The 21222-nt window shown below is 40.0% G+C and overlaps 1 protein-coding gene across 2 annotated transcripts in view; it reads right to left on the minus strand.

The window, feature by feature from the left end:
* Positions 1-21222, minus strand: part of TPRG1 (tumor protein p63 regulated 1) — a 136823-nt gene that overhangs the window by 76329 nt on the left and 39272 nt on the right. For both annotated transcript variants that reach the window (XM_006084782.3, XM_023750562.1), the window contains one exon: positions 15848-15939. In XM_006084782.3, the coding sequence (XP_006084844.1) occupies positions 15848-15939 (92 nt within the window). The remainder of the gene's footprint in view (positions 1-15847; positions 15940-21222) is intronic.

A 21222-nucleotide genomic window follows, 5' to 3' on the forward strand; every position in this document is an offset into this window, starting at 1 on the left:
TCAATATATCTCACTGAATATTTTTTATAAAATTCATACTTGTGTCCTCGTTTTCCTGCATGCCTCATGTATCTTCCTTAAGTATCATCATACACTAGCCCCGGCCTGCCTTTATAGCGTTTCCTATCATCTCTGCTTCTTTTTAATCATACTCATGTCTTATCGTCTTCTTTTTCTCTTCTCCTTCTATCATCTGTTGTACGTTCTTACTATTTTTTTTAAACTCTTAATAAGAGTTGTTCCTTTCTTCCTCCATACCCCACGGCATGTATTTGGTCGCCGCTTTCTGAAAGCCAAACTTAACCATTTCGGGAAAAAAAAATTTTCCACTCGTTCCCCCTTTACTGGTGGAAAATAAATGCCCAAAACATTCCCATGAACAATGATAGCCCCCGCGCTAAAGCCCAGGGGGGGGGGCGGGTTTGTAGTTCAACCAAGGGATTTTTAGCCTGGCATATTTGTGTAACAAATGGACCAGAAAACTGGGGCAGTGGGATCTTCCCAGGGGTGGGAATGGCTGGGGCGGGGGGGGGGGGGGTCAAGCGGGGAAAAAGGAGTTATATGTAAAACTATAGTCAATAAATAAATAAATTTAAAGAAAAGAAGAAGCAGAAGAAGGAAGGTAAAAAGGATAAGATCATTGATGGAGGTCCTATCATATGTTGGCTGTTATGTATATATAAGTATTACCTCTACACCTCCCTATAACCCTTTGAAGAAAGTTATTATCTAAAGTCACTTAGCTAGAACATGCTAGTAGACTTAGTGGTGCAGTCTGAGAGATCTGGTTTAAATCTTGGTTCAAAAGTTTCCATCTACTCCAACAACACTACAATATTCAACCTCTATACACTGAGTGAAGGAGAGAATTCTTAATGATCTTTTTAACACTCTCATCTTAATCAGAAGGAGAGGGGGACTCTGAACTGTGTTATCAGATATCTACATAAAGTTCTCTAAATAAATTGCATCTATTTAGCAGTAAGTTATGAGCTGCTACCTAATAAACCAGACTTGTTTTTAGTCTAAAAAAAACACAGCTTTTGGTTGAATGGTTTTATTGAAAATGTCAGCACTCCATAATGAGATTTATTTTAAAAGGTAAAGGATTTAGGGGAAAAAGAGAATTCTTTTTAGGAACACAGAGTGCTCTGCTTTGACACAGACTGCGTAATTTACATGTTGGGAAAGTCTGAATTCAAGTAAACACGCAAGCTTATAAATAGTTTGGGGCCACCATCTCTTGCTCCTAGGTGGTGTACTTATTTATTTATACTTTAACACACCGGTTTTTTTCCAAAGAACTCATGAGGAAAACATTGAATTTCATATTCCTAATATTAACATAATTGAAGTTTTGCTGGTGGTAATATCCAGCACAAATATAGTAGAAATAACAATAATATATTTTGTTTGTACAGCATCTGGGGATTTGCAAAGTCCTTAAATAACAATGCTCTCATTTAATTCCCACAACAACCCTTTGGGCTAGATGTTATAACCCTCATTTTAAACACAATGAAACTAAGGTCCAAAGTGACTTGCCCAATGTTTTGCACCTAGCAAGCAGTAGTGCAGGGACCTTAAATAGGTATTGAGATACCAAATTTAGCCATAGTGTTGGCTTTTTCTCTAGGATCGTTCACTTCCAAATAGATGACCCTTCACTATGATGTAAAAATTCAGGAAAATCCACCTCTGAAAGAGCTGGTGTGATGATATGTGTCACTGCTAGAATTGTTCTCTCTGGGAAACTTCTCCCCGGGACAACACTCAAGACTGTCTTTCCCAAACCTTGTCCTCATCCAATGTTTTCTGTCTTGGGGAGGAACCCTCCTTCCATTCAGTTATGCAAGCTGGAGATGTAGGAGTCATTCTGGATTGATCCCATTTCCTCACCTCACATGCCAAGTCGTAAACATTTTACTCCTAAAATATCTCTCAAAACCACACATTTCACTCCTCTGCCTTCACCATCCTGGTCTAGTCTTCCCTCACCCCCTGTCTGGCCTCTCTCTAGGCTTGGGCCACCAAGCTCCTAGGCCTGCTTTACCTGCCTCTGCTCTTGTTCCCTTCCAACTTCTTCAGCATACTGCAATGAGGTGGACCTTTTGAAAAGCCACATCTGGTCTTTACCTCCCCTTCTGGCTTCAACATTTCAACAGCTATGCAAACACACTTCAACTGATTCCCAGGATTCTTATGGAAAAAGAAAAACATTCTTCCCCTGGTCTAAGAGGCTCTGCAGGGTCAGGCCCTACCTACTTCTACAACCTCATTATAGGCCAAGTCTCTTCACTCCATTCTCCTTGATTTTGTTTCAATCTTGTATTTCACATGCCTACTCATGCTAAAGGGCTTTGAAACAAGATGTTCCCTCTGCTAGCAATAATTTTACTTCTGGTCTTTACCTGGCTAACTGCTGTAGTGGTGAGCTCAATTATCACTTACTCAGGCAAGTGTTCCCAGACCTCTGTGACTACCTCTCTTCTTTCTAATATACACTTTCATGCCACCTCACATTTCTCCTTCATAGTACTTATCCCAGATTCAGTTTTATAGTTATCTATATGATTATCTAAGTAATGTCCGTGTCCTCTTCTATACTGTAAACTCCACGAAGAAAGAATCATTTCTTACCATTGTGTAGTAGGTGTTCAAAAAATATTTCTGAAATGAACCAAAAAAAGAATGAACAATCCTTGTGCTATGCAACCTATAAGCCTTGGCTCATAGGGGAATCCTTTCCTGAGGATGACACACTAAAATACTCCCCCATAAAATAGCACATTAAAAAAAAATCAGTAACATTGGGGAAATGCTCAGTCCCTAATAATGAGAAACAGGATACAAAATGTTACCTTCAGCATACTTTCAATTTTGTACCAACAACCACAAAATACATAGATCAAAATTTCAATGTGATAAGATTTCAAATGATTTATTTCTTTTCATGCTTTTATGATCCAGTTTATTTTTTACAATAAACATATACTACTTTTATGATAAAAATATATTTTTAAAAATAATAAATTTCAGCTAACCTTCAAGTTCTCAGCTTAAATAATTGCTCTTTCATGGAACCTCACCCTCACCTTCTCCCCATACCCCCACCAACTAGATGTAACCTGTCTTTTCCTTTAAATACACATGCTTTCATCAGTGCCTCAGTTGTGATTCTAATCACAATCTTGTCTATATGGTAGTGATTTCTGTGCTTGTCCTATCATTCTCCCCACATTTGATATCCATACGGCACCTTAGTCTTATCTGGGTCCTCTCACTGTGCTCAGTACAGAGCAAAAGAGAGAACAGGGTCTTAGCAAGTGAGCAGAGCATGGAATAAAAACTAGAACTATAAGATTCATTCCCTCTGTTGCGAGATCCAGTGTCTCCTGGCAGAGGGCTTGCCACATCTCCTTTCCCCACCGGTGTTCCTCAGCACTGGTGTCATTTCCCTTCTTGACAAGGAAGGGACCCCATTTCCTTTATATACAAGGAACCTAGGATCTCTGTGAAATTTGTAGCTTCCTGGGATGACAACAGTTTCGCCAGCAGAGGGCAACAGCGAACTAACAATGACAGAAGGACTTATGAGCAAGTTTCCAGAACCTCCACCCAGTTTCTCTAACCATCCCAGATGCCTTCCCAGAGGTTCCAGCCTTACGCCTAACAATACTTTCAGTTGCTCTTTTAAGGCTGTCAAATCAATTTGTGGTTTGGAAATTATTTTCTTCCAAAAATATGTTTTTCTAGTATTATTCTCCCCCACACATACACACATGCACACACATACACATGGGTGCACACAAACATATACACACCACTCAGTAGAGACATCTTCCCTGATATTGACTGGAGGGACTACCTGATTGGCAAATCAACCTCCCTTTGTGTGCCCCTCCAACCTGTTAGCATAGTCTAGCTCTTGATAGAGGAAGACAGTATCTTGGCTAGCCAGGAATTAGCAACCCAGGAGAAAAACACTGAATCATTCATTCCACACATATTCCCTGACTACCCATTGGGTTCCAAGCCCTGAAGAGAATCCAATTTGGGTTTGCTCTTCAAACACTAACTAATGAAAAATGCATGGTATTAAAGCAAAGCAATTTCCCTCCCCCTGTCTGTGTTAAGCGACGACTTATAAAACCTTTGGCTAAATAATCCACATGCAATTCTTTCAGTCATTTAGTTACTCTTTCCCTAAGCCTCTCTGATTTATTTAAAATAGAGGACCTCCAAGTAAACAGTATTCTAATAAAAACATGATGTCCATAAACCTTCCCTGTTCCCAGGTCCCCTGACTTGACTTCCTGTGGTTTATTTTTGCTCCCTACACCCACAAGTAGCCAGTCATGTGCCAGATTCTGTGCTAGGTAGTGAGGATACTGAGAAGAACATTCTACACATAAAGGATACATAGTTCTCTAAGATGAGAGACGAAATCCCATAGGGAAGAGCTAATGTGGCACCCAAAGGTGAGATGAGACTTGATAATGGTAACACAAGTCCACAGACTCAGGTCTCCAGGTTTCCAGTCCTTTGTTCACAGAGATGAAGCAAAGGAACCCCAGGCACCTACCTAGTTGATGCCCTTGAAGAAAGTGCTCATCAACACTTCATTTTCTGCTGTTTGGTGAGTGTTGGAAAAACACAAATTACAAAGTACAAATGATTCTTTGGAATGTACATCAAAAATATGTCTCAGTATTATTTATTAATTTATTCCACACTTCTTTAATGTGTACCTCTATAGGACAGATAAAATGTTCCCATAAAACATAGATAGGATGAACCTGGAAACATCCATTTATATATCCATAAAGAATATTTTTTTCAGGTAAAATAGATGTTATCATGAAATTTCTTATTGTTCCAGTTGATTGCAAATTTTTTAAAAAATGGTAAATGCTCTCTCACAGGGGTTTATTAATTTAAATACATACATTTAAAGTTACCCTTTAAAAGGAAGGTAGCACCCAGGAAGATTCCGATTCAGGATTGCTAAGATGGGGTTCCAGACATCTATATTCTCTTAAAAGCTATCCATAATAGAATCAGGGTCATAGAAAGGGAATGGACTGACTATTCTTAGGGGGGGAAGGGGGTATGGGGGGTGCGGGAAGAGATTGGATAATAATCGTGCACCTATGGATGAGGACAGTGGGTAGGGAGTGAGGGCGGAGGGTGGGGTAGGAACTGGGTGGAGGGGAGTTATGGTGGGAAAAAAGAGGAACCAATGTAATAATCTGAACAATAAAGATTTAATTAAAAAAAAAGCTATCCATGTGATGGTACTAAGAGATGGGGTCTTTGGGAGGTGATTAGGTTTAAATTATGAGATTAGTACCCTTATAAGAAGAAAAAGAGACACCAGAGCTTCCTCTCTTCAGGATGTGAGGACACAATAAGAAGACAAGCTAGGAAGAGAGCCCTCTTGATCTTGGACTTCCCAGCCTCAAGAACTGTGAGAAATAAATATCTCTTGCTTAAGCCACCAAGTCTATGGTATTTTGTTATAGCAACATCAGCTGACTGATACCGGACATTAAATTATTCTAAATAACTTAGCCAGGATTCATCCAAGGTAAATTTCACTTTAGACCCTAGAGCTTTCTACTTTACCAAATTGCCATCTATTAGGAAGGTAATGAATTCTCTTCAAGTCATCAATAATATTGCTGAGTGCCTATTAAAGATATTATATAGGTTCTCATGTTATGAAATTATCTACAATTGTCTCTGTCTTTAAAAAACTTATAGTCTAATATGGGAGAATATAAGTAAACTAGAGGCCCAGTACATGAATTTGTGCACAGATGGGGTCTGGCCAGCCTGCCCCTATCGGAGCCAATTGGGCCAGGCAGGCCAGGGGGAGGGAACATGGGAGGTTGGCCGGCAGGCCCTGTCCCCTGGTCAAACTCCCAGTTGAACTCTCAGTCCAGGGGACAATTTGCATATTGGCCTTTTATTATATAGGGCTGAAAATTATGGTATAGCATGATAAATAATAAGTAGAAATTTGTACACAGTGCTATGGAAGTCACAATTAATGGCTAACATTTGATGCTTACTTTGTATGAGTTTTTTTTTCTCTAAGTGCTTCATATGGATTACTTCATTTATGCTCACAGCATTTTCCAGTGAAACCATCTGGGCCTGGAGAATTCTTCTGGGAGTAGGTTTTAATTACAAATTCAATTTCAGAATAGTTATAGGGCTATTCAAATTATCTTCTTCACGTTAGGTGTGTTGTGGTAGTTTTGTGTTTTGAGAAATAGGTCCATTACATCTAAGTTGTCCACTTTATGTGTGTAGAGTTGTTAGCTATAATCACTTATTATCTCTTTGTTGTTTGTGGGGACTGTGGTGATACCCCTGTTCATTTCTAATATTGGGAATTTGTATGTTCCCTTGTCTTTTTTGGCAACCTTGATAAAAGCTTGTCAATTTTATTAAACTTTTTAGAGAACCAGCTTTTTGTTTCATTAATTTTCTGTATTGTTTTTGGTTTTTCATTGATTTCTACTCTTATTTTTATTATTCCCTTTCTTCTTCTCACTGTGGGTTTCTTTGTTATTCTTTTTCTAGCTTCTTGAAGCAAGAACTTAGGTTGTTGTTGTTTTTTACTTTTCCTTGATTGATTTGAGCACTTTTCCTTTAGTGCTATAAATTTATCACTCAGGACTGCTTTCGCTGTATCCCACACATTATAATATTTTTTATTTTTATTTAGTTTATTTAGTTCAGCATACTTTTTATTTCTTTTAAAACTCCTTCTTTGACCCCTGGGTTATTTAAGAGTATGCTGCTTTGTTTCCAAGTGTTTGGAGATTTTCCCTTTATCTTTCTGTTATTAATTTCCTGTTTGCTCCCAGTATAGTCAAAGAACACACTCTGTATGATTTCAGTTTGTTCCAATTTGGTGAGGTTTGTTTTGTGGCTCAGGATATGTTGGATCTTTGTTTATGTTCTGTGGGTGCTTGAAAAGAACATATATTCTGCTGATATAGGATAAAGTTCCCTGTGAATGTTAATTGGGTCCTGTTGAGTTCTTTTAAATCCTTGCTCACTTTCTGCCTATTTGTCATATTGACAGAATGGTGTTGAAGTTTCCAACTACAATCATGGATTTGTCTATTTCTCCTTTCAGTTCTATCAATTTTTATTTTACAATTTTATAGGTCTGTTGTTTGGCGCCTACACCTTCAGAATGGCTCTGTCTTTATGGTGGATTGATCCCTTTGTTAGTATACAATTCCCCCTCTTTGTCTGGTAATTTTCTTGGCTTAGGAAGTCTACATTTACATAGCATATCATTTCAGAAGCCACAGTAATTCCTAGACTTTGTAATTCTTTCTACTAAACAGGCCAAGAGGCACCATCCTTTTCACATCCATTACTCCTTCTAGACACACCTTACCTTCCCACAACGGTGTATTTTGGGACAACATAAGAAGCCCATAGAGTTGAGACAGTTTATTGTTTGTGAATCAGGCGGCATGTTTATTCATAAGAGTTTATAATAGTCATTTGTATAATAGCTGTAGTGGCTAAAATGTGTTGATAGCCTCAATATTGAGATTGAGGTCTTATTTGTTTTCTTTAATAAAACGCACATTGGAAGATCCCTAAATAATCAAGATTAAGTTTAAACTATTGCAAACTCTTTCCAGAACTGACTGATTTTCTAAAAATGTCAATATTCTATTTGATACCTTTCAGTAACTCAAGAAAAAAAATGCCTGTAGTGGTTATGAAGAAAACATAAAGGGAGCGGTGTGCTGTAAATGGTAAACACATTCTAAAATAATGGTAAGGATGACAATGCCCTGATTTCATTTCTTTGGCATAAAGTTCCCTACCATAACTGAATTCAATATACCAGTGTGAGGTCACTGGACATGTGGTTGGAAGAAATGTATATAGTTGGCTCTTACATGCAGGTGAGCTCACCATATAGCACTGCATCATGGGAGTGAAGAGGGGCCCATACAAGGCATCAAGGACTGGCAAGATATTGGCAAAACAGGAAGACACACCCTATCTAAAAGTATTCAAATGGCCTATAGATCCCCAATTTGTGATTCCAGGAAAAAAAATCATCTAAGTTCTTTAGCCTGGAATTCAAAATTCTTATCTTTCTGGCTCCTTTCTACCTTTCTAGCTTGTTGCTAGGCCTCTCACTTAAAAAAAATGTTTTTATTCATTTTAGAGAGGGGAAGAGAGAGAAAGAGAAACATTGATGTGAGAGAGAAACATGGATCAACTGCCTCCTGCATGCCCCCTACCAGATCAAGCCTGCAACCCGGGCATATGCCCTGACAGAGAATGGAACCAGAAACATTTTGGTGCATGGAAAGACAATCAACTGAGCCACACAGGGCTAGGTCTCTCACTCTTGATCACCATAATCTAGCCACACTGAACTACTTATGGTTCCCTGAGCCTGTGTCCATTACTCTGCACAATATATTCTTCCCTCTGCATGGAATGTTCTTTCTCATATCTTTTTAGAAATTTCTCTTCTGCCTGTAAATCTGTGTACCCTTTGTCTAACTCAACAGTACAGACCCAGTGAGTTCTGTGTTCCCATAGAGTCATTTGCAGGACTGTTTATCAGCATGTATCATATTATGTTGTGAGTCCATTTACATGTCCTCCTTCCCACAAGACTGAACACTCCTTGAAGACAGAAATCTTATCTTATTTGCATCTGTATTTTCATCAGTGAGGGTGGAGTCTGGCTTATGCAAGAAGCTTGGCAAATATTTAAATGAATGTATGATGAGTAAATGTGAATAAATAATAATAATAAAAGCCAACTCTTATGTGGCACGTACAATGTGGCAAAAGCTGTTTTACTGCTAAGTATTTTACATATATACTAAATTTAATTCTTAAATTAATAACCCTCTTTATATCCCCATTTAATAAATGACAAAACGGAGGCCCAGAGGATATAAGATATTTACACAATCAAGGTCACATAGCTAATAAGTGATGAAACTGGGCATTTAGCTGCATTAGACTTTTTTCACATCTTGGATCTTTCTAACTCCTCCCTAATTGGTAGCAGTCTTGGGAAAATAAACACTTCCAAGTACATTTGTGACTGCAGTAACTAAATGCCCTCACTGTCCTATAACTCAGGTCACTCAGGGACCATTAGCTATCTGGATGAAGCTGCTGCCATGGGGAATTTATAGAGAAAAGCAATGTGTTTAATTAAGTGGTTGTCGAAAACACCCACCCAGTATAAATGGATTCTGGCAATGGATGTGCTTTCTTGCTGCCAGAGTCCTGCCACAGGTCATTAACATCTTGATTGATCTGAGGCACTTCTCAGCCTGAGTGCTTTCACCCAAGGACAGAGGAAGTCTCTTTGGGCTTTGGGCTGCTTGGAGGTCCAGGGAAATAGAGGCAAAACTCAATGGATAGATCCTGCTCATGTCAGTGAAGGGCTTCAAACAGTAGATGACTCTATCAGAATTAAATTCAAGTCAAGTCTGTGATAGGTTCTGAGACCTTCCACTGTACTAAGCACTAGGAGATGGGCACAGATGGGCCTGGACAAAATCAGGCCCTGTCTCAAGAAATACCTTCCTCACAATGTGCATATGAACTATACTATAAAGTAAAACAGGAGCACAAAGAAGGGAGAGACAATTATTTTGGTTGAATTATTATTGAAAGGCTTTCTGGATATAACATTCCTGAAGGACAGGAAAGATGTGGATGAACAGAAAAGAGAGAAAGGCATATAAAATAGAGCAAATGGGGCAAGTGCAGTGATGAGGTCAAGAAATTGTGTCAGGAACTTCTGGGGAACAGCAGGAAGTTCAATTGTCACTCCATGACATGCAGGGTCTTGAGGATGAACCAAAAGAGTATGCAGGCAATGAGAACCCACTGAAGTCCTCGATGCATGAGAGTGATCTGGAAAGTGCTTCTCACATTTTAATGCACATAGGAATCAACTGGAGATTTTGTGAAAATTCAGCTTCAGGCTCAGTATGTCTGGGTGTGTCCTGAGGGTCAGCATTGCTAATAGGTTCCTAGATGCTGCTAGTGTTGCTGATTCCCACATGTTGAGTCACAAGCATGTACAATAAGTAAATAAAAGTATGCAAAAAGTATGCAAAAACAATTTAGAGTGTTGACTTAATTTTCATAGATGTTTATTATTCATGACTAAAAGGATAAAAATCCCTGATTTCTGTTTTTTTTAAATAATTATTTTTTTAAAATTATAAGTAGTAATATTTTTCATTACAAATATAGGTCAGTGTTCCTTATAACAGAATTGGACTATGACAAGATAAGTGTGATTGGCCTTACCCATTAGTGACATCCACCATCCCTTACACGTATCTGACTTTTTAGTTAATTCTAGAAAAAGATTGGATAAAGTCAAATAAACAGCCAAAGGCAGAGCATGCTCTGGAGAGGAAAAGGTGTCTGAACCTGTCCAATGAATCTCTGACCCTCCTCTTTGCAAACAATAGACAATCAACAAAGAAACCAGACACAGGCACAAAGATCATTTACCCAATTCAAACTGCCCTGATCACTATGTTGGGGGATGAAATCATCACAAAAGGCAGCAAGAACAGTGCTATGAGATGACAACCAGACTGGGTGGGAGGTCACAGGAGTCAAGCCCTTCTGTGACCCTTAATAAGTGGTTGCCCTTACACAGGTCATTTCATCCCTGGGTTTCTTCATCCATAAAATGAAGCCAACAGTTTCTCCTTGCCTTCTCCTATGGGTCTGTCTGAGGATCACATGTGAGAGCCGGTGTGAAAGCAATCACATGCAGTGCTGCTTTAGGGATCAGTGTACTCCAAAGAGGCCTCTCCCCATACCTGAAAAATAGTTCACAGTCACCTGTTCCTCAGTGACCCTTTGTCTCCCAGAATGCCTTGCTTTTTACTTAAACATCTAAGATGGAACTTTTATTCTGGGGGATCTTTATAAATTAAGCAGAGATGCTCGGCATACTGCTCCTTACCCCAACAAGCCCAAGAAACAGAGTTCTGAGCTTATACAACATGCTTCTGTCAGAGGAACCACACACTACAATTTAATAGGAGGCACACATGAAATCTTCGCACAATCACTAAAGGACTATTTTAGCAAAAGTCGGGCCAGCATAATGCATTACAGCCCTACCTGTGCTACTTAAGAGCTGTGTTACTCTTCTGAATCTTGATTTCCTCATGTGTAAACTGTAGGTAACATTTCCTACCTCAGATGATTGCTATGAAGATGGACTTAAATGAAGAAGAGCACTTTTTAAACTATAAAGTGCAATAGAACTATGATTTATTGTGTTTCTCAAAAATAAATGGTCAATGCCTTATATATTTTTATTTCTCTTCCTAATCATAAAGACTTATTCTACCCCACTTGTAAATATCCCTTACTTTGTGCTTCAAGTTTAAAAGAATAATATAAGCCCTTAAATATGTGTAGCCATTGACAATTGGGGAAGTAATTGTCCAACAATATGTGAATGATTGACTCACTTTACAAAAACTACATGATAACCAGGAACAATACAAGGAAAAACCTGAGAGAAGTGCCGTTTAGAGATAATCACAATTATATGTATTAAACTAATATAATGGCAAATGCACAGAAGGCACTTATCACAATACTTGGTACAATTTAAGTGCTCAATAAATGTTATCTATTATATTATAACAATCTCTGAAAAAGTGCATAAAGAAAATCTGTAAGAAGATGTAGCAAAAATTAACAGCGGGTTGTACTTCTTTAAAGAATAGTGAATTTTTAAACAAATTCACTAATTAAAAAAAAAAGACAAAGCCTACTCAAGTTCACCCAGCTGCACTGCTGATAAGTAGTGGAGCAAGGTTTCAAATCCAAGTTTCCTGATTCCAAATTCAGGATTCTTTGTATGACATCAGGCTGCCTCATTGACTTCACTTTTGTTTACTGTCTAGATGCTTAATGTAGATACTTAATTCAATTTCATGTATTTATTATACCAAAGTCCTCAGATAGAAACATCGATGGGTTTAGCGAAAGGTAGGCAATGAAGCATGTTGTAAGTATTTTCCACAAAGATGAAGAGCTGGAGTTACCTGATCCCAGACACTAGAGGCAAGTCTTCCTGTTTATGAATAAGAGGAATAAATACAACAACCCCCACTAACATGTATGGAGGGAAGATCCCATCTCCACCTACCCTCTTAACCACTATAAACAAAGACATCTTGAGTACATTCCACTAAGAAGCCACTTCATTGTCATCATAGCACACTTTTTTGAGACTCCATAGAGTGTCAAGATGTTCTCCTTGGTTCTGGCTTAATGGATCGCTTCTAAAAGGGTACATACAATTTCTTTAAAAAGTCCTTTCCCAGAGGTTCAGGAAAGAAAGACAGTGAGAAGAGGAGACAAAATTGAGATAAACACAATCCTGTGTTTATAGCTATTGAGACAAATAAAGCTCCTGGATAAGCTGGGATGGAGGCCTGGGTCTTAACTGGGTCTATTTAGGATATTCTTAATGTTTTCAGCTATCTGGGACTCAGCTGGCATTAATGGTTGAATCTTTCTCCTTCTGGCCTCTCTATTCATAATCTCCAGGTCCTCTGACCAAAGTGCCTTCAAACTCATTTTTCTAACTTTACTGAATAATATATCTGATCAATTTAGAACATCACGAATCAGCTCACCTGAACTAATTCACATGCCATTCCATGAAAAAAAAATGCCTTTACTGACTCAATGTTATTTAAGCTACTATAAAAGGCAAGACTATAGAAAACAAGCATGTCAGGATTACTCTCCTTTTTGAAAAGTTACTTATGAAGATAGTATTTGGACCCATATCTAAAACAATCTACTCATCACCTCTGTGGATGCTCTAATGGATACCTCAGACACATTTTTCCCAAAATTGTACTCAACAAGTTCTGTAAAAAGTGAATGATAAGATTATTGGCAGGATAAAGTGAAATTGTGTACACCAAGTTTCTTTTACAATGTTTGGCATATGGTGGTTTCTCGACAAAGTAGAATTATTTTATTCTACACCTGGGAATGGTGGCCCAGTCAACCCATAAGTTCCCCAAGACAAAGCCCAGGAGTTGCCCTAGAGTCCTTTATCCGCTATGATTAAATACAAAAACCCACCAAGCCTAGATATGTCAGTTATCAGCTTATTGCCTCTCAGTTCTAAATGCATCCATTGTACATGTTCTGTGATAAACCACATAATTCTTTTAAGCATGTTTTCTTTACAGTATGAACCATGTCATGTTTTTTTTTAGTAGAGAGTGCTAGACAGATGGAGAAGGAAGAAGATACATTTGTCATTTCCAGCTTGGGCTGGGTGTCCACAGTGTAGGTTTGAGAAGAGTCAATGGCTTCTGCCCCAGCCAAGGGTCCAGACTACTGCCCCTCTACAACCTTGCTGCCTCTGCTTGGCCTCTGCTTTCCTCAGCCACCTGCTCAGTGTTCATCCATGCATCAGTGAAAAAGGTGATTTTTATTTTTTTTGCTGAATTGGATAATAGTTGATAATTATTTTTGAATGGTGGGGGAATATTTCCTTAATATTTTTTGTGCTGCTACAATATCATAGCCACAGAGATGACACACTTGTATATTTAATCTGCATTCTTAACATATTCTCATTACTCTCTTAAGTTTAGACAATCAAAAAAGTAAATCAAGCTCTGGTTTCTGGAATTTGCTTATTCCCTTTGTGTAATCACTGCCACCAGGATTAATTCCAAGCTGCCAACGTGACATCACTGAATTGCAGTTGGGAAGAGATGTGCAGTTGTACCATCATATAGTATTTCCATCACACAAATGTTATAGGCAGAAATAACACAAAGAGCGTATGTAACAGTAAAATAATCAGAAAGTGAGGAGTTTTGAGTATATTATCTTTGTTTTAAATTTAATTTATTTGGTTAGAAACTTTATATAATTTAATATTAATAATTAACAACTGACTCTCAAAATTTCTGAAACTGTACCATTCACCTCTTATGAGCCGCTGTGAACCAGCCCTGGCATGCCACTGGATCAGACCTTCTTCATTCCAGGTACAGGGATTACTGAGCTGTTCTGCTGGAATTGCTAGTGATCATGTTACCAAGACAGGAAACTCACTGAACCAATTAAGCATCTGAAATGGAGTTCTGATTTCATTCTCCATTTAATATTATGGATTCTGCAGAAGAAAAGAGGTGTCTCTTTCCCTTATTATATGAATACTAGAGGCCCGGTGCACAAAATTCTTGCACAGGATGGAGGGGTCCCCTCAGCCCAGCCTGCACCCTCTCCAACCGGGACCCCTCAGGGATGTCCGACCTCTTACAATCCAGAACTGCTGGCTCCTAACCGCTCATCTGCCTGCCTGCCTGATCACCCCTAACGGCCTCTGCCTGTTTTGCCTGATTGCCCCTAACTGTCCCTCTTGCCAGCCTGATTGCCCCTAACTGCCCCCCACCCCCTACTGGCTTAGTTTCCCCCAACTGCTTCCCACTGCTGGCCTGGTCAACCCTCACTACCCCCCTGCCAGCCTGGTCACCCCCAACTTCCCCCCCACCGCCAGCCTGGTCACCCCTAACTGCCTCCCCTGTTGGCCTGGTCGCCCATAACTGCCCCCCCTGCCTGCCTGGTTGCCCCCAACTGTCCCCCCCCCATGCTGGCTTGCTCGTCCCTCACTACTCCCCCTGCCAGCCTGGTTGCCCCATGCAGCCTGCTATTCAGTTGTGTGGTTGCCCCTCACTGCCCCCCCCCACCAGCCTGGTCACCCCACACAGCCTGCTCTTCAGTCATTGTGTGAGGGCATCCCGACCAATTTGCACATTCCTCTATTATTAGTATAGATTTTACATATCATTGTAAAGGCAATGGTGTTCCTAATATTTTCCTGGTGGGTGAAGAAAAGGTCACTCAGACACTAGAGTTCCAGGGCAGCACAGCGAAGTAACTACCTTCATGGTGTCATCTGCAATGAAAGCCCTTAGAGATACTTTAAGATTTGGAGCAAATGGAGCAGTTATTAAAGTGATAGGGACTTAAGTTTTAACCTTGGTTTTTTGTTTTGTTTTGCTTTAATATATTTTTGTATTGATTTCAGAGAGGAAGGGAGAGGGAGAGAGAGATAGAAATATCAATGATGAGAGAGAATCATTGACTGGCTGCCTCCTGCACACCCACTACTGGGGATTGAGCCTGCAACCCAGGCATGTGCCCTTGACCAGAATCAAACCCGGGACCCTTCAGTCTACAGGCCGACGCTCTATCCACTGAGCTAAACCAGCTAGGGCAACCTTTGTTTGTTTGTTTGTTTGTTTGTTTAATTCTAATTGGACAGGTGGCCTGTTTTTCTATTCTGCATGATTTTCCGGTGTGTTTTTTTTCTGCTGATATTGTACACAAGATAAAATTCAAACTGTATATGTTGACCTCATTTATCCTCTTTCCTAATCTTCCTTTCTATTCTACCCAGAGTGGGATGGTTAGTAGCCTTATGTGGTTGAAGAGAGTCAGAGATTGGAACCAGAGAGTTCAGTTAGGAAGCAAATGCAATAGTCCTTGAGATCAATTATGAGAGCCTGACCTAAGGTAGCAATAGTGATGGCTGAGTGAAGTGATGAGCCTGGGAAACAGTTGTCATACCATCATCATGGGGCACTATGAAACTTTACTTTCTAACTGGATATGTCAATTATCTTGCATGACAACCAGAAGAAATTCTTCCACAGATCCATCTCCTATTCTGTTATAGAGGTGTCAAGAAAAATGCTAGATTTCCACTTCCCTTCACTGCGTCATAACTACTCACTCTGTCAAGAGCCAGAAACCTTGAATTTTCTCTCCAGAAGTCTTGGCTATGTGGCCTTTCAAGTCTTCCATGGCAGTCTCAATGGTCCCCGGCTGAGTGGGAAAAAGAAAATACCTAGTTTAGAGAAGACTGAATCCTCTTTGTGCTTGTGATTAGTTATTATGTTTCTACAGCTTCTCCAAAAAGCTGAGCAGGAAAGATAGTTCTTACATTTGCCTATTTGCTCTAGGCACTTCCTCCTGGAGAGCTTAGCATTGAACTCTGTACTTACTAAGTTGCTTTCCTTGGGTGAGATAAAAGTGATCCAATTTCTGTCTTCCATAATCTTACTCACATTTTCTCATAGAAATAAAGACAGCCATTTTCAGAGGATCAGTTTTTCTGAACAAACATGTTTATCAGGAAGTTCAAAGCATTTAGTAATGTATGTATTTTTTAAATCAAACCTTTCTCTCTTCAAAGAGCACATGGCAATGAAACACCAGAGAGAAACCTTCCAAAATTCTGACCATAACTGTAGCTGTCTCTAGAAAATAAACTCTTTTGTCTCCTTACATCACTTTCTTCACTCTTCTCTGAGCAGGTGTTCCTACTTATGGGCCTACCTCTAGCTTGGAAATTGATGAATGAATCCCTGTCCTAATTGGAAATGTGTAGACCCTCCAGCTCAGTGATTTTTTAAACAGCAGTGCACATCAGAACTACCTGAAATGTGTTTTAAAACACAGATGCCTGGGCACTGACCCCAGAGTTTCTGATTCATTGGGTCTGAAATGAGCTTGAGAACTGGCATTTTCGTCAAGTTCCCAGGTGATACTGTTGGTATGGGACACTACTATAAGAGCCATTGATCTCTAGACAGTTATTCTAAACCTAGGCTGCACATCAGAAAAACCAGGGAAGCTTTAAAAAATCTTAATGTCCATGTTGTGCATCAGGACAATTATATCAGACACTCAGTGGATGGAACTCACATATCAATATATTAGTATTTTTTTAAAGCATCCCAGATGACTCCCATGTGTAGCCAAGGTTGAGAATGACTACAGCCTAGGGCTGATTTAGTCTAAGCCATTTCATTTTATAGGTGTAGAAACAGGGTTCAGTGAGGGGAAGTAACTTGTCAAGTTCACTCAGCTAGGAAGTGGCAGATACAAGAAACCCAGACCTTCAATTTCTGGGCCTACAATGTAGTGCTGGCCTCATTCCCAAGTCTTGGCTACTGACAAGTAGCTTGCAAATTTCATATATTCTCTATGCAATATGGATTTAATGTCTTATTTTGTCTATGTATTAACATTCTTAATACTCCCAGCCTAAGACCCTTCTCTCACAAAAGAAAACAGGGACAGTGGCCTGGCTATGATCCATTCAAATATCTTTTCCTCCCAGAGACTGGATGGTGGTAGGATCTTTGTTTGCTTGTCTTCTCAGTCTATGATAAAAGGCTTTTCAACATTTTGGCCACAGAATCCATTGGTCAAGAAAAAATCCTATATAATAAAAGGGTAATATGCAAATCGACTGAACAGTGGAACAACCTGTCACTATGACACCCACCGACTACCAGGGGGCAGACACTCAATGCAGGAGCTGCTCTCTGGTGGTTAGTGCACTTCCACAGGGGGAGCCCTGCTCATTCAGAAGCTGGGCTCACCGCTGGCAAGCACAACAGCGGTGGTGGGAGCCTCTTCCGCCTCTGTGGCAGTGGTAAGGACCCATCAGTGGACATCTCCTGAGGGGTCCCGGACTGCGAGAGGGACCCCCCCCCCGACATACACACACACACACACACACACACACACAGTGCACAAATGTAGTGCACTGGGCTTCTAGTTTTATATAAAAATCCATATATGAAAAACGGGATCAGAATGGAGCTGCCTCAGATAAGTGGGGGTAAAGTTATAGAGTTTCGCCTACCTGGCTCCCCCCTTCCTCTGATTTACTGCACACAGCCCAAGTTATGCAGGAAAGGGACTGGTCAACTCCTGAAGCGTTGAGTGGCCTGGGTTTATATTTCTGATGTGTCATGAATGGATTCTGACTTTTAGACAAGAATTTAACTTTCCTTGGCCTCTGTTTCCTTATGTAAGTAGTAGATCAAGCCAAAGCTTTCTGAGTCAAGCTGATGATTAAAACTTCCTTGACATCTTTAAGAATACCTGATTATGGCCCTTACACTGAGAGATTCTGATTCTATGTCTTTAACAGGTTTTCTGTTGAATTTGATGGTCAGACAGTAAACTGAGTGATTTCTGACTCTCTTCCCATCCCCTACTGCTGGTTAAAGGGTTTTCAGAAAGCTAACATGGCACCCCATGCCTACTGAAACCTGCATGTCATGCGATCAGTTAAATTCTGGGACATTAATCAAATATGCCAACATCACTGGTTTCCAGTGACTCTACTGGAAAGACTGGACTACCATGGAGGGAAATTTCCTATGATCCCATGACAATTCTTCCATCACACAACCTCGGCTCCCTGTGATGCAGCCTGACTACCAGGCCCACTGGTCAAATCTCTACAACATGATATTTCTGTGATGAATCATCATGGGTATTTTTCCTGTCTTTCTTCCTATAGTCACATAATTTCTGCAGCAGCTAATATAATTTGGTATTGAAATTAATACTTTTCAGGGGAAAAACACACACACAACTGGAATTGGAGAATTATGAAATAATCCTAAAATAAGTATTTTGTTGAATGATTTTATGCCAGGCACTTTACCAAAAATATTTGAAATTTAATATATTAATGTAGAATTTTTCAAAACCTTACTTGTCTTCTTTATGAAAAGCAATTGGCAAAATGTATCAAAATACTCTTTACTTTGATTTACACATTCCACCTCTGTGATCTTATACTATAGATATTCTTGCATATATATGAAAATGACATGTATAAAATGTTCTTTGCAGTCTTATCTGTGAATAGCAAAAATTTAGAAGCAATCCAAATATATATCAATAGGAGACTAGTTACATATATCATGGGAAACATCTATACAATTAAATATGTTGAATATATTAAAAAATGAGGATACTCATATTAACTTGGAAAGATTTCAACATAGATTATTAAGAGAAAGAAAATATTGTTCAGAAGAGAGGGTAAATATGCCACCTTTCATGTAAAAAGGAGAAGAAGGAGTAAGAATAAATATTTGTGTTTGCTTATGTATGCCTAAAGTAACTCTAAAAGAATATATAGAAATGTTAGCAATGGTTCCTTAAGGATGGGGAAGGAATCCAATGGGTGGAGACAGTGGATAGAGATGATGTTTTACTGTACACTTTTTCAAAAGTTAAATGGTAAAAATAAAGTACCCTTGTTACCAAATGGTTTGGAAGTCTCTACAGTCCTGTCAATATGCTCACTGTCTGTGATGTTATTCCTTCAGTAGAAACACTGGCCATGCCCTGTCAGAACAGTTATACATGTTTTCCAATGAAGTATTTTACTCTCTTCCATTTGTTATTATCTATCTATCTATCTATCTATCTATCTATCTATCTATCTATATAAAAGCCTAAGCAACTGTTAAGCTGGAACAACCAGTCGACCAGTCGCTATGATGCTCACTGACCACCACAAGGCAGATGCTTAATGCAGGAGCTGCCCCCTGATGGTCAGTGAGCTCCCACAGCAGGAGCTCCACTCAGCCAGAAGCGGGCTCATGGCTGGCAAGCACAGCTGCGGCAGCAAGAGCCTCTCTCGACTCTGTGGCAGCAATACTGAGTGGCAGCAGCAGACACAGCAATCTATGATGTGCGCAAGCGAGCAGCGTGGCATCTGGCCCTGGTTCTGGCTCCTCCATGGCTGCCTGCCACTTGGCGCACTACTACATCCCTCTCACAATCTGGGACCCCTTGGGGGCTTAAACCAGCAATTGGACATCCCCCAAGGGGTCCTGGATTGCGAGAGGGCACAGGGTGGGCTGAGAGACAACCCCCCCCTGTGCATTAATTTTATGCACCGGGCCTCTAGTTGGTATTATAATAAACTTCAGCCATTTAGTGTTGGAAATGAAATAAAAATGTGTGAAAACTGTGACTTGTGTTGAGGATATGGTATAAATCTCAGCCTTTACACTTGCTGTGAGACCTGTGTCAAGTCATTTTGTCATTCTATATATTAGTTTACTCATTTGTTGGGTGGATAATCTATATATATAAAAGCCTAAGCAACCTTTATGCTGAACAACCGGAATGACCAGAAAGACCAGTCTCCCAGTCACTATGACGTGCACTGACTACCAGGGGGCAAATGCTCAATGCAGGAGCTGTCCCCTGGTGGTCAGTGTGCTCACACAGGAAGTGCACCACTCAGCCAGAAGCTGGGCTCACTGCTGGTGAGCGCAGCTGCAATGGCGGGAGCCACTCCTGCAGCAGGCGTAGCAAGCTGGGATGAGCACCAGCGGCACAGTGCCCCACCTTGGCTCAGGCTCCACAGTGCCCCACCTTGGCTCAGGCTCCTCCCTGGCCGCCAGCCACTTGGTGCACTGCTACATCCCCTGAGGCTCCCAGATTGCAAGAGGGAGCAGGCCAGGCTGAGGGCCCCCGTGCACAAATTCGTGCACCAGGCCTCTAGTATTAGTTATAATGGAGCTATTGAGAAAGGCCAAGAACATTTGGTAACACTGAATAATAAAAGACTTTATTATCATTCTTACTGATAATATAAGTCAACAGTTCTCAGCCTGTGGGTCATGACCCTTTTGGGGGTTGAATGACCTTTTCACAGGGGTCACCTAACACCATCAGAAAACACATATTTTCAATGGTCTTAAGAACCGAGACATGGCTCCTCTATCCGTCTCAAGGAGGGTCCACCCACATGCAAATACACTTACATATGAGTACCCGGCATGATGACATCATCGTGCCAACCCCATCATATACACCTCATACAAATACAGGTGTATGTGACAGGGTTGGCACCATAATGTACTTATGCGGACCAGTCACACATGTGTAGAGAGCAGCTACTGTGTAGAAAGCAGCTGCTGTGTTGAAAACAGCAGTATTGGAGGTAAAACGACACTTCATGAATTATAATTACTGGGTAAATGTAAAATCATGTACTGTAAAATCAGCAACTACTGCAAAAAAAAAAAAAAAATCTGTACCATGGGAACTTAATCTGGATGCTGATCAGTCTTTTTATATTCAGCTGTGGTTGATGTGAATACTGCCCCCTTGTGATAGTAACAGGTATGTAACAGAAACAACACAGAGAATGGTAAATCATAGGAAACTTTAATGATTTGTATTGACTGAACTATGCCAGGTATCATCTTTTGTATTATTAAAGCTATGGTTATATATTATTTTCATTAGCAAACCATCCCATGACAATGGATCATG

This window comes from Myotis lucifugus, unplaced genomic scaffold, assembly GCF_000147115.1.
Source record: "Myotis lucifugus unplaced genomic scaffold, Myoluc2.0 scaffold_14, whole genome shotgun sequence".
Classification (NCBI taxonomy): domain Eukaryota; kingdom Metazoa; phylum Chordata; class Mammalia; order Chiroptera; family Vespertilionidae; genus Myotis; species Myotis lucifugus.